Here is a 15308-nt window from a genome sequence, read left to right as displayed (position 1 = left end):
TTTACCTCAGGGTTAGTAACAGAAGAAAAAGCCTTATGCAGATATGACTCATTATCATGATTCTACAAAGTCTCACTCTTGCTAGTAAAAAGAGACACAGGGACACTGAGTGAAAGAGCATTACAAAAAAGAAAGATCTCTTTAGCGAGCTGAGCTACAGCTCATGAATCATCATTGCCCGCTGGACGTCTGGCTGAGTTGCCCAGCCTGCCCTTTGTGTGGCCTTGGCACACTGAGCTGACGCGGAGCGCTACGACCTCTGACCTCGTCATAAAGACCTCCAGAAGGGAGTTGGCGGCTGGCCACCATGCTAATGAAGCCACTGTCAAAAATCCCCCTAATAACTGCAACCTCAGTGGGCCTTTGTGAAACTGATAGCAGTCTGCAGAGGTGACAGTCAATGACTATGTTGTGAAAAGCCTCAAGTGGTTCTCACTGACCCACACACCCTGTGTTTATGTGTAAATTTGTGTGTGTACATTGTTTTCTGTGTGTGTCTATAGTGTCCCTATGTGGGTGTGTGATTTACTGTATATTTGCCTCTGCATACTGAATATATGGGCGTGTGTGTGTGATATGCCGAGGTAGGCTGCACCCCGGGTTGTGTAGGAGGCGACACACTGCGGTCAGTATGTCACGCAGCCGGGTCCCAAGGTCAAGCGGGGGTCGGGTAATATCCGCACAATGATGTTCTTTATGGGCAATAACGCAGATCGTCCCCATCCTACGAGCCCTCCGCCCCGAGACATTTAGGCTCATTGAATGTTAAGCTTCGTCACATTCTTGCTGCGTCTGTCCTTTGTGCTGACTGTCTGACGTTTCTTCAACAGATCGAGAATGTGGACGCCTGCCTCAGTTTCCTGGACGCCAGAGGAGTGAATGTACAAGGGCTCTCAGCAGAAGGTAAGAAGAATAAACAATGATTAAACTCTTAATTGAATCAGTGGAACAGCACAAGAAGCATCTCCCTGTTGTATTTCTAATTTCTAGACCTGGAAAATTCATTTGGCTCCAGCACCACCCAACCTTCTGTGGCTAGCTTTCCATTTCTTCACAGTACCAAATATCTTCAAAAAGCCTATTTCCAAGACATACTATTATACTTCACAGCAATGGAATTTACCACGTTGGTATCATGACAGGGTGCACAGTTTCTCCATCTCCAGCTTTCACTATGGCAGTGTAGGCAATCATTAGGGCATCAAAGTGGATTGTGGGAGGATAAAAACTCCAGCGAGGGATTCGCCTCCCGACCATCAGGGTATACACTATATGGCTTATATGACAGCCATGACTGCAGCCGGGCTCTGTACTGAATGACTGCTTGCCAAATTGAATGATAAGCTAAAATTGTCTCGCAATGCCAGGGCTGAAATTACAGTTAAGTTCCAAACTATCTGTTATGATTTAGTTTTATACACGATTTCCAGTCTGCAGGAGGGAACTCAAGAATCTCTCACAGTTCATAAATGAATCAAACTGCAGTCAGGTTTTTTCACTGCATGCAAAGAAATCATGGTGTGATTCAAGGTTCAAATGGTGTCCCATTTGACACCTGTAGCCCACAACTGACATGCCTTACATTAAGAAATAATAAAGGTACAGTAGCTAGCATGTCCATACCTGGAGGGCAAATAGTTGCTGTCAAGTAAAAACCATGTATTTTTAAAATGTCAACTTTTCATGAGCCTCAGGAGTAGGGGAAATTTCTCTGTATGTTGCAGTTTGTCGGAAAAATGAACTTGAAATACATTGTTTTCATTAGACAGGAACAAAAAACAAAAAAATGTATATGCTTTTATGGAACATTAAACCCACAATATGTCATTGTCTGCTGCTAAGCATCTCTTTATTGAAACAATAACAAAATATGTAATTTGGTGACGCTATGAAGTACCATGGGATCATGGGAGTTGTTGTCATTGCAGTCAGCTTCTCCCACTTCGAATTTCATGTTCATGGTTCAGGAGTTTTCTACCAGGAGCCAAATTATCCCTAGAGGTCTCCTCCTCTCCAAAACAAAAAACATCTGGTGATAAAACCAATTAAAAACAGAATAAAGCAGCTTCATGATAAGAGTCAGTGTTGTCTAGTTCTGTTCGGCGGACAAGGAACTCCTGGAGGACAATGACTCAGCTTGAAAACCTAAGATCTAGAAGTTTGGTGACTAAAATCCTTCATCTGGTTGAAATATGTAGTTAAAACAATCAATATCTAAAATGTGCATCATAAAAAATTTGGCTTCAAACTGGATCAAAGGTCAGTTCATGACTGCTCCTGGCAGATACCAACAGGGCTGGTGCATGTGCAAAGATGATATGACGATATCAACAGGTGGCCAAATGAAATGGACCATTACATTGATCAAAATTATAGATCTTTGTGAGTTTTAAAACTGTTGGAAACATTTGGGAACTCTGTGACATAACTTGTTGCTTTCAGTGTGCAGGCACAGATGTTCTGACTTTTACTTACTTCATACACAATAAATTCTTGATTATAAAAAAAAAATTATAATCAAAAATTTCTTATGAACAAGAGTTATGTGAGAACTATTTGGTTGGGAAACCCAAACCCATTTTCTCAGATTGGATTTTTCTCTAGAATCCCTTAGCAACAGGTACAAGCATGCCTCAATGATTCTAGCAGAAAATGTCTGTTATTTAGGACCTGTGCTCAGCTAGGCCCCATGTTGTTCCTGCTCCCCTTTAAACATTAAAGAGGTGTGCGCCCTTGACCTCTCTCAAGCAGAGGAAAAAATAGTCTGCCAGCCTGACACACTGACCGACAGCTCTAAATCCTGTGCCCCCCACTACAGCACTAAAAACAGCAGAGTGACTCACTAGATCCGGAATGTTAAAGTGGGCCTGTAAATATATGGGCTATTGGGTTACTCTGTCTATCACTGTTGCTGTTGCATTTCATCACTCACTTCACTCAGTCCATTTGGCCCTCCCTTGCTCTCTGCCTTTGTCAGCCTTATTCTCTTCCTCTGCATGTGCTGTGTGTGTTTGTGAGTTGCATTAGATGGCCATGTTTGCCCTCTCATGTCTAATTGAATCAGCACAGTGCTTTCCAGATTCTGTTGGCTGGCATATGAAGTCTTTATTAACTTTTACAAGGCGTGGGTTTAAAAAACAAAGTGGAATGTTTGATGTGCATGCAGACACAGGATTTTTTCCCCCTAAGGAAGCCCACTTATTGTAATAACCTCTCTAGAAGTCCCCTCGCATCTCTCTGGTGGGAGGCTGTAAACTCAAGCTCTGGAAAAACTTGTCATGTTGAAGAGTGGCACGGTTCATTCTCAGACATTTCCGCTAAGGGAGGTTATAGGCCATAATGAAAGCAAGGATTTTTTTCAATGCAAGAAAATTAATTCTAAACAGAAGTTATCACTGTGAACCACTTTGCAGAAGCGCAGTAGCGAGTGATCTTGTTATTAAGAAAAAAGCTCAACCAACTCAAATTCACATTTGAACCCTTAGCATAAAAAATGTAATAAAAACTAACAACAACAAAAAAAGTTTTACTACATGAAATGTGATAATTATCTACAGGAAGTTCAGTCTACAGTTACAAGCCTTAAAAAGCAGGTGTAAAGCTCAAACACACACATTTCCTGCAGTTGATAATGGGTTAGAGTGAGGGGTCCTTGCAGCAGGTCATTAAAGTCTCTTTCCACTGCAGGGACCCTGCAGCTGAGACCAGAGAAGAGCAGACTCTTATTGGTTGTAGTGCTAGCAGGCAACCTACAGAACGACCTGCTCCCAACAATAAAGTCCATCCTGCTTGATCTCAGTGGGTGTCTTTTTTTTCCTTCAGAAAAAGGTCTGATTTCAAGAGATGACTTTGCTGGGTCAGCAGGGGCTATGCATTTGTTTTCTGACCAGAAGGTGAAGCTAAGGCTAATCATTTCCGTGTGAAAAAACTTTGTAACTTGTGACTTTGTAATGAGCAGTGGGCTTGAACACAAAACACATCAGTGGAACAGTAGTTGTTTAAAAACCATAGACTGTATATAAATAATGGACGTAGTCACCGTGACGTCACCCGTTGGTTTTTGGCCCGTTGGAAGGATCGAGTTCAGCGTTACGCTCGTCGCCATCTTGTTTCCGATACAGGGAGCAGACCATATCTGGACTGTGGAGGAGCGAGAGGGATCTGATCACTGACTACAAGCCTCTCTACACCTCAACCTGACTGAGAGAAGCTGCTGCTAATTCATGTTAGCATTAATTGGAGCATTAACTGGGATGTTAGTTTTGGCTAGCAAAAAACAAAAATAAAAAAATATACTTTACTTACCTCAGAAAACTGAACAGCGACTCCTTGGAGTGTCTGTTAGTCCAACCAAACGCTGAACAAGACATTTTTACTGAACAAAACGTTCAAATAAACTGTCATTAAGTGAAAATACAGTGAAAGGGTCAAAGTTATGAGTACTTCCTTTTTTATATCTATGTAATGTTATATATAACTTTATTGCTGCTTCTCTCCTGATGATGGCTCGCCTTAGTGACCTGTCAATCAGAGGTAGCAACACCCCAAATCATACAATTCTTTATCTTCTATCTTCTTCTAAATGGGGCCATTATTTACACTATTAACATCAGATTGTCTTGAAAAAGATTTTTTACTAGCAATTGAGACCATAGTGTTGTCCTAAAAAGAATTTCTGAAGTAATAAATCAAGTGAGAAGTTTTCTCATTTTGCAATGAAATGAATGGACAAACTTAGCTCCCCCTGCTGGAATTTTCGGTAGAATGCAGCTTGAGGCACTTCCTGGTTTGCGGCCCTGCTCAGACACGGAGGTTGCCTCCTGTTGAAAACATAATTAATAGTTTTCATGTAACGTCATGGCTATAAACACCTACCTGGACAGCAAAATAAAGCTTCCTTCCACTGTCCAACAACAGCTCAGCTTTAATCACACTGTTAGCCAAAAATGCTAGCTTGAACACAGTAAACAGCGTTAAGTAGCTAATTTGTCTTCATTTTGTAAGTGTTTCATCCTTTGCCTATCAGACAATGGCATCATTGATTCAGCCAGGTGGATTTTCCACAAGATATGATGTTCTGTAGCTAAACAATGTGAAAAAACGTGTAGCTCTGACAGGGATATTGCTGGTTTGAAAGTGGAAATGACTTTTTAACGAGCAAGCAGACTAGCTAGCTAATGTTGTCTGCTAACTCCAACTCCAAAGTTACTCAATCGTAACTTTCACCAATGCTCATTTTAGAAAGACAAGAAAATGTGTTCTATGTTTTTGTTAACATTAACAAAAACAAGTTAGCTCGCTAGCCAACCATCTAATCTAGCCCGTTAGCTAGTTGAAAAGTTGTCTCCTTACACATTAATGATTTAAATACTTCAACAGGTGCTGTATTTGGGTCACTAGTGCTTTATCTTTGTTTTATCTCTTTTAAGAGGTGATGTAAAAGAAAAAAAAATTGACAGGCTTGTGCGGTATCTCTGTGGTTTCTAATGTTAGCCGCTGGTATTTGCCCGAGCTCCACAACGAGTATGACTTTAACACAGAGAAGCAGAGCAGGGGAAGCAGAGACATAACTGCCTGTGGCATTGTAAAGAAGAACCCCGACTGGACATTTATTGTCTGGGGATTAAACCTAAGAAAGATTGATTAAGTAGGTAGACAGAATATATAGTCTCAAAATGCCAACACAATGCGAGAACCTGTCCTTGACCTAATCCACAGTCCTCTGTGACTCATGAAATAACTAACCTCTCCAAATAATAATGAGAAAAAAGATTGAATGAAACCACGTCAACCACCTAAAAGGCCTCCAGAAGCAAAGGCATATTTTCAGAGAGCGTGGGCCAAGCAGACACTTATCTTCTACACGGCTCCAGAGAGGCAAGAGCCCTCCTGCTTTCAGGGGGATGAAAAGTCTGTGTATAGATGACAGAGATGTCTAATGGGAGCTTTAGAGATGTGCTATCACTGTTTCTTGACTATCCATAACCTGTATCTAACTTCCCCTCAAGAATAGAAAAAGGTACAGCAGAAAAGAGAGCAAAAGTCAAAACCTTGTGTGAGTTATATTACATACATTTATTTTCAGCAGACACACAGACAGAAGTCTGCCTGGACTACAAGCTGAACAGCAGAAAAATGGTCAGGCAGAACATATCAGAGGGTCTCATATCTCTCCTATATCACGGAGGAAGAAAAAGTCACTGTGGTGCTTTTTTGCAAGTAAGAAAGTAATTTTATGCTGCGTAAAACTTTTCAAAGTCTCTTTTCATGCATAAATCCTGCATACTTCCTACTTTATAACTGCAGATAATTTTTCTTCTCAACATTGCGCAACAACACTAAAATAATTACAAGATAAAGAAGTTGGCTGAGAATAACCCTCTCTGAAAAATTCTGTTCATATATCATAACTACTTTGCATCAGATGATACATTTTGGTGGAAATGAAATGCCACCCACATTACAGTTTTCCATCAACATGATGACATTTATATAATGTACAAAACTGCAAATCTAGAGATGTATTGCGATTCAGATCTATTGCGAATATTTAATCAAGACTAGAAAATTAACCTAACCTTAACCAAGCGTTTTAGTAATCTCATCCTCACCACATGAAGGGCCGGAGTCAAAGTCGTGCATGGCCAACCATCCAACACCAAAGAGCCAACACTTCATTGAACATGGAGTCCTTTGGAGATTAAATTTCTAAATGGACCACATGTGTCACGTGGCAACAGAGGACAAGCTAAATGATGGAGTGACATTACACTGTAAAAAAAAACCTGTTGTGTTTATGGTAAAAAAAAAACGGCAGCTGTGGTTGCCAGAACTTTACCATAATAAAACGGCAGAACTTTTTTAAATACTTTGTTAAAAATATATTGGCACTGTTGATTTCACGTTTAAGATTGCCATTCTATTCCATTTTTTACAGTATAAATAAAACGTTTTTCCATCAAAAGAAATGCTGTTCTGCCATATAATTGAAAAGAAAATACTTAAATAAATAATATAAATGCTGCATAAACTAAAGATTTTACCATCAAATATTACAGTATATTTTTGTTAGAGATATGGTGTTTTGTACATTTAACAGTGAAAAAAAAGGATTTTTTTACATTACAGTATATTTTTGCTACAAAACACGGTGCCACTGTATTTTACAGTGGAGTAATGTATTTCCAATTAATAAAGAAACTGTAAAATATACTGTTTTGGCTGATATATACATTTACGGTGTTTCATTGTTACTGAAACTGAGTTAACCCATTTATCAATTTTACGGTCTTTTACTGTCATAGTTTAGCAGTTTTTCACTGTAAAATCTACAGACATTTTTTACAGTGTAGAGGCTGTATCATGGTTCAGCTGTCTGCCATCAGGTGGTATCAGGACCAGATTCTCTTTACTTTTTCTTACTTAAATGTCTCTTTAAAAAAACAAGAAAAACTACTGTATTGTCATAAAATGGAAAGATGTGTTGGCCAAGAGAGAAGCCATTACATTTTAGAGCAGAGCTGAACCACAGGGTGTATACACCAACTAATTTCCAGTTTTTTACAGTGCAAGATAGGCCATTTGTGCTGCATTCATGGTGTGTTTGAATAATTCTAATTCCCCGACAACTCTTAAAGAAAATGTTAGTCCACACTTCATGGCTCAACTGATTCTTTTCCTTTGCTCTTTGTTGTTAAGCAAATACAGGAAACTCTGAACAATAAAATCCAACAATTGTTCTTTGTAGTGTCCATGTGTTTCCAAATAATGACCTAAAGCTCATAAACACTGGAGTTGGGAGAACAACTTCCCAATTCAGCAAATGGGAGCCACATGAATGCTCCATTGATTTTAGCAGAGGTCAAAGTTGTATCGTAATTTGATCAAACACATGAATGTAGGATTTTGGTCAAGGTCAAGGTCACGTTTATTTCTAGAGCACCTTATACACAACCATGGTTGACGTAAAGTGCTTTACATAACTGAATAACATCAAAAAATCCAAAAGATACATAAATGAATAACAATAAACTCAAAATTCAAAATATAAAGACAATTTCATCTAGTAATTTATGATATGAGATGTACAATACAACACACAGAAACAACTTTCTTCTCACGCAGGTTTGAAAGCCTGGGAGAAAAAAATTAGTTTTAAGAGAAGATTTAAAAATGTCCAAAGTCTTTGACGACCGGATATGCAGCGGTAAACTGTTCCACAGTTTAGGGGCAGCCACTGCAAAAGATCGATCGCCTTTAGTTTTTAGCCTGCATTTAGGCACATCCAGGTAGGACTCATTTGCAGACCTCAGAGCTCTGGTCGGTCTGCATGAGTTCAGCCAAATACGCTGGAGCCAATCTGTTTAAAATTAGAAAACAAACATCAGGATCTTAAAATCAATTCTGAATCGGACAGGAAGCCAGAACTGGGGAGAAGTGTTCCCGTTTGTTTGTGCCTCTTAAAAGACGAGCAGCAGCATTTTGCACAAGTTGTAGGCGTCGCAATGAGCGCTGGTCTAAACCTACATACAACGAGTTGCAAAAATCCAGCTTGTGGAAATGAAAGCATGAATAACCTTCTCCGGGTCACTAGGAGAGAGGTATGGTTTTGTCCTGGCCAGAAGTCGCAGCTGGAAAAAGGCACTTTTGACCACATAGCCGATTTGCTTGTCAAGTTTGAACTCACTGTCGAAAGTGACACCAAGGCTCTTAATGACAGAGCAGTTTTTTTAACCCAGGGAGGGGGGCAGAGCATTAGCACAGTCACTGTAATGTTTATGACGCCCAAACACAATGACTTCTGTCTTGCCGTCATTCAGATTTAGGAAGCTGAGGCTCATCCAGGTCTCGATGTCAGTTATACAGGCAAGTAAAGTTTGTACAGAGTCTTTACAATTCATTTGTAAGGGGAGATAAATCTGAACATCATCAGCGTAACAATGAAAAGACACATTATGTTTGCGGAGAATGGAACCAAGGGGCAACATTGTGTGAACAATAAAGGGTCTAGAATAGACCCTTGAGGCACCCCACAAGTAAGAGGGGTCACACTAGAAGAAAAATCTCCCAAATGCACCGAGAAGCTCCTATCGGTAAGGTAGGACTGGAGCAGCATGAGGGCAGCACCCTTGACACCAACATGATGCTCCAGGCGTGAGAGAAGGGTCCTGTGATCTACCGTGTCTAATGCAGCAGTTAAATCTAATGTCACCATGATGGCAGCACATCCAGAATCAACAGTTAAAATAAGATAATTAAAAACTCTTAAAAGGGCAGATTCTGTACTATGTCCAGGTCTAAAACCAGATTGGATTTTTTCACAAATGTCATTTTTTTCCAGAAATGATACCAGCTGGGTAGCCATTACTTTCTCTAACACCTTGGACAGAAAGGGGAGTTTAGAGATAGGCCGAAAATTAGCAAGGATGGATGGGTCAAGGCTAGATTTTTTGATTAGTGGCTGCACTATGGCATGCTTAAAAGGAGCTGGAAAACAGGCTGAGCTAAAACAAGCATGAAACAATAATAAAATGAATGAGCCCACAGAATTAAAAACCTTTTTAAAAAGGGGGGAATGGGGGAATGCTATCTGAAGCGGAATTTGTGGGGATTTTGCATAGAAGCACAAAGTGGAAATCATAAAGATCTTAACACTACATTTTGATACAGGGACATCAAGACAGGCGCATGTAAATCAGGCGACAGCAGGAGCCACTTTAAGGCCCTTATGATATGAGTTGATACTGGGCCTTAGTGGTGCATAATGATGAACAGTTGTTCAAACAAATTAGCATAGAGTAGTGATCCTGGAGCTCTGTGGTCCCCCGGACAGTTGCTGAATTGCCTGGTTGGTAATATAACCTTGATACAGCCTACACTTTTCTAAAGTTTCCTTGAGTGAGAAAAAAAATATTCAAACACGCTGTTCTGATCTGATCCTGACCCCGAGGCCAACTTTCCTTTTGGGATTGGTAAAGTACTATTCTCCCTTGTGTCCTCATCATTATAATTTCTGTTCCTTTTACCAGTTGCCACAGTTTGAGTCCACACTCTTTGGGCGGCTGAATCTGCAGCATTGTCTCTCCCTAAAGCAGAGAAAACGCTGCTGTTCAGACTCTCTAAGGCCCAGTATAAATTACCACCTCTGGGTGTTAGCAAATGGAAAACACCCCCATGAGATTAATCTTCTCCAACTTTCAGTCTCCAAACAGCATACTGTAGCCATGGATGGCTGCGGAGAATGTTTGAGCCTCACCAAATTGAAAAATGGAGTAAAAAGCCCTGCGTCAGCCGCTGCTATCCTTCCCCTGCCTCTGTGTGCCAGCTCTCACTGAGGGTTTGATCTGAAAAGTCCATTTCACAAATGGGTGCGTTAGCCACAGTGATCAATTCTTCCGCCTCTGTGACTACTGAATCCCATCGCGGCTGTGTGTGAAGGAGTCTGTGAGAGATGCATTTGTTTGAGTTTTGTCCAAGATGAACCCAGGAACTGTTGAGGATAAGATGAACAACACAGACAAAGTTGCTCATTGATTAGGAGCTTTCTTGCTGTTGCCAGCTCAGCATGTTTAAAAGGTAACTTTATATGCAGGGCTGCAGTTTCCTGGAGATCAGAAACAGGAATAGAATCTCTTTAAGTCTTTTACAGTACTCCTATGTCCTCTGAGTTCTTTTTCAATATTAATGCATTTTGGATCATTGTGTTTTATCTTACTTCTGTCCTTATCTGTGCTACTGTTTCCAGCTGGTTTCATTTTACTTGTTAGGTAGTTAACTTCAAGTCAGCTCTTATATTTCTTTTTTATATCACCCATTCATATATAGTTTTGTTAAAAGTTTGCATACACTTAAAGAAATAAGAATTTCATGGCAGTCCTGATTTTCCAATAATTTCTACCACTCTCATTTTTCTATGATGGAATGATTGGAGCATATACAAAAAAACATTTGGTTCTTTTATGAATTTATGATAGGTCTTCTGAAAGTGTGACCAAAACTACTGGATAATAGATAGACATCATCCATACATCAATGCCAACATTTGGTGAAATGTCACTTGGGTGCTTTTTGGTAGCCAACTACAAGCTTCTGGCAAGATTTTGGTTCAAACTTTGACCACTCCTGTTGACAAAATCATTGCAGTTCAACTAAATTTGTTGGATTTTTTGGCACAAACTTGTTTCTTTAGCACAGTCCCCATGGGCTTTAAGTCAGGACTTTCAGGAATTTAGCCATTCCTGAACCACTTTTGATGTCCATTTGGGATCATTGTCCTGTCCGAGCAACCAACTTCGCCCAAGACCTAGGTCCAAAGTTCTATGGTTCTATGGGTTCCCATGAGTCTCCCCTTTGCAAACAAATTATTACAAGCTACAAACTATAAGCTAAAAAAAAGATTAATTGCAATTAATCACAGCTAACTGTGTGATTATTTTGACCTATCACAATCAGTTGTTTGCTAATCTTTGATCCATGCTGGGCTCCTTATAGACCCCCATTATAGTCTAATGAGTGAATCAAACATGCCCTATATAAATAGGCTGAGAAAGCTTGCCAATCATAATCTCTCACAGAAAGTTAATAAGCCATGCCACAAAGCAAATCTGACTGATAAAATGTCTACCTTACCCAATTTGTCATATTTCCAGAAGACCTATAATAAGGTAATGAGTGTTTTTGCAAAGATGTATGTGTTGCAATCATTCTCAGAAAAACAAGATGTAGAAATGAGAAAATAAAAATAAGTGCTTGTAAACTTTTTACCACAACTTTCATTTAACCTTTATATAAATAGAAATGTGTCACTTCTGCCATCACTGTATACCGGCAGCACATGTAAATAGACTATCAGTTCCTCATTTCATGGCAAAAACAGAACTGTTGTATATTTTTGGCTGTTTTGCCTCAGACTTGCCCTCACTCAACAGACATCAGCCAGTTTAGCACCAGTCCAGAAGCTCCCATGTTGAGCTTCACTCCTAAATGAACCAGCTGTGTGTTAGCAGATGCTTTAGCCTGGATCTATGACAACTGGTTCTTCAGTGGAGCTGTGGTCTAAATTATTCGTATACAGAGTAAGTGTTACCTCATGCCTAATACAATTAAATGCTATAACTCTGCATATTATACACAGTGCATCAATATTTTCTCAGTTAAAGCCAGTGTATAATTACTCTTATAAAACTCTTCTGCTTGCCGACAACAGCTGCATTTGAGCTCAATCCACAAGTGGCTTTTCTGAAAAAGTCAACATATGTTCACTTTACAGTGTTTGAAAGATTCAATAAATGGTTTGGAAAATATTCATGTCTAGCGTCACAGGACACTGCTTACGTTCCAGACGAATGGAAAACAAAATTTTGTGTATTTTCACTCGCAAAAATGGTTTTATTCCAAGGAAATTGTTCTACTAGAGGGCAGATGAAGGGTACAGCTTTATATCAGTGTATTCACTAGTACTGCACCACTAGTACTGGATCAATTCAAATGATGGTGGAGTAGCACCATAAGTACTACACAACTAAGTAGATGATCAATTTTTCCTCGTTATGTCTCTCCAGAGATCAGGAATGGCAACCTAAAGAGCATCCTGGGCCTCTTCTTCATCCTGTCGCGCTACAAGCAGCAGCAGCAGCAACAGCAGCAGTACTACCAGTCCTTGGTAGAACTCAGCCAGCAGACCAGCAGCACCACACCGTCCGCCAGCAGCCTCAAGACACAAGAGATGCAGTCCAGGTACGTTAACTTCCACATTAGTTGTATTTCAGTTGCTTGGTGTTGCTTTGGGTCTCATTTTGTGGCAGATGTAGCCTGGAGGTCAAAAAAGCAAGCAAATGTCACTGGTTTAAATTAGTGGACCAATTATTTTTTAGGATCTGAGCTGGAACAGAGGTCGCATGATTTATCGCTTTTGGATGCTTAATTAGGTCCAGTTAGAGCTTTAGTAAACAGGAATTTGTTGGATATGACCGCCTCTGAGTGCTAAATGAATAACAGGCTTCTTGGAAGATGTTTCTCATTAGAGCTTCTGCTGCATCAGCTCCATAAGGAAGTTTAAACAGAGAAGAGTCAAGTTGGCTGACAGTTAGTTACATTACATTTACATTTGGGATGCAGTGCTGGCTTCCGAATGTATGGTGAAAATGCTTATTCACACATGAAAACATCGGTATGGCTCTTATATCTATCCGTTAAAGACTTCAAGCAGCTTGGCGCTGTCTGTCTGTCTCTGTGACCATATTCGGACAAGAGGAATGAGTTAAGTTATCGGCTAATGCAAGCATTAGCTAGCTTGCTTGGTAGCAAGGTGGATCCATAATTCATGTCAACTATTATATTAATTGGGATGATAATTTTGGCTGGTGAAAACGGGCTTAAAACAAAATGTAAAAAAAATGAACAGTGTTCTTTTTAGAGTGTTTTTTACTAAAACTGTACAATGAACATGACATTTTTAGGTGACCAAAGTGTTAGAATTAACTTTAATGAACTGAAAACACACTTTTAAATGGCTCACATTCTTAAATGACAACACAAATCACACCAAAAACAAGTTTGCTGCAAAAATGTACACATTGCCATGGCTGCATGGCCCTAAAGCATTCCCCGCTTTATCATCTTTATTGCTCTGAATGGGACCATATGTAATAAAATAAACATAATTCTGTATTGAAGAAGACTTGAAACTAGTTTGATTGAGATTGAAACCATACACTCATTAGGAACATGTTTACTGAGTTCATAGACATCTATACAATTGGACTTTTCTTTTTGTAACCAGTACAGTCGCCCCCTGCTGGCCATTACAAAGAATGCATGATTAAAGACTTCTGCATTGGTTTCACTTTTCAGACCTGGAGGTTGGTGCTTAGACTGAAGGTGACAAAATCCTCCAGTGGTCAAGTTGCATTGTGGGTAAAGTAGGAGCCTAATTTTGACAAAGAAGAAGAATGCGTGGAATAGAAAAGACAGCTGTTGATATTGAGTCTGACAAAATTTCATGAGTGTTAAATCTGTGGAGAACTCTTTGTAAGGGTTGGTGAGATGTCCTTAGTTTAGTAGCAGTACTGTAGGTTTACAATATGAAGACGTTCATGGTTTTCTTTACGATATGAAGACATTGTACAGTAGAAGTGTTGGCATACAGGCAGCCAAGCAGTAAAAGGCAGTAAAAGCAAAGGAGCCCTGACCCCATGTGATGTAAATAGACAGAGCAGGCCTTAGAAGAGCATCTAAAGAAAGGCCTGACATGCCACACATGAGCAGCATTCCCCCTGACCAGATCAAGTTACTGCACGGCCGCTGAGTTTGGCAGTGCTGTGTATGTGTGTGTGTGTGCAATAAGAGCAGTTAGTCTCAGCACTCGAGGAGAGGGCAATGTGTGTAAGATGATATCATCGAGCGCTTTAGCCTCTGTTTGGACGAGCTAGGAGGTGGTAGCGAGGGGTCAGTGTATCGTGTGTGTGTATGTGTGGGGGGTTATTAAGGGCACAGCTGCCTGCCATTCCCACAGTCCCCCCCCCCCACAACAGGTGTAGAAACCCCTCACACACACCAAACAGTGAAGTTGGAAGCTGCATCAGTCCAGCCTGGAAAGCATGCCAAACAAATACACACATCCTGATAAAGCCGCTACAGAAGTGTCCAATAACAAGTTGGCTGCCTGATATTTGAGGTATTGTTATATGAGATATTTCCACCAACAAGAAGGAAAAATTCATAGAGGAAGGTCCCCTATAAAGGCTGTCTCTGCCAAGTGGTTCAGTTAATTTCCAAATAGACCCTCTGCCCTCGCTGTCCCCGGCCCCGGTAAAGTCTCACTCCCCTGGGCTGATAAGTTAATCGCGTCTGAATGTTGAAGGCCGCAGTGGAGGTCAGAGGATCAGTCCATGTCTGTCAGTGATAAAGTAAGCTATTAATCTGTGAGTTTTTGGGGAACGTCCGGGCCATTCAGGCTCTCTCTGTGGCTCAAGAAAGTTCAGGAAGGTGTGGAGAATGAATTTGATGATTTCCAAGGGTAAAGAAATCAGGGAAAGGAAGAAAAAATGTCGCCCATATATTATAACCCATATAATGCAAAGAACAGTCTGGAAATATAACGTAACTGTATCCCAAATCAAACACTGTTTGGTTAAAATTCTATCAAAATTTCACATTAACTGCTAATATAAATGATCATGTTATGCTTCCAATTAATGAAATGGTGTGAAACTAAAGTCTAACTTCTAATTTTTCGAACTGTATATTGTTTTAACCATGTACGTTAGCCTTGGGTTTACCAGAGTCGGCTAAAGGACGCTAAAGCCGGT

The 15308-nt window shown here is 40.1% G+C and overlaps 1 protein-coding gene across 1 annotated transcript in view; it reads left to right on the top strand.

Moving 5' to 3' along the window:
• The window catches only part of nav3 (neuron navigator 3), a 248969-nt gene that overhangs the window by 93091 nt on the left and 140570 nt on the right, over window positions 1–15308 (top strand). Inside the window, 2 exon segments of the mRNA XM_059325699.1 lie at window positions 831–903; window positions 12561–12735. Of these exon segments, the coding sequence (XP_059181682.1) occupies window positions 831–903; window positions 12561–12735 (248 nt within the window).

Source organism: Centropristis striata, chromosome 22, assembly GCF_030273125.1.
Source record: "Centropristis striata isolate RG_2023a ecotype Rhode Island chromosome 22, C.striata_1.0, whole genome shotgun sequence".
Lineage (NCBI taxonomy): Eukaryota > Metazoa > Chordata > Actinopteri > Perciformes > Serranidae > Centropristis > Centropristis striata.
Note: the sequence above shows the minus strand (reverse complement) of the source record. Positions and strands in the feature narration are given on the sequence as shown.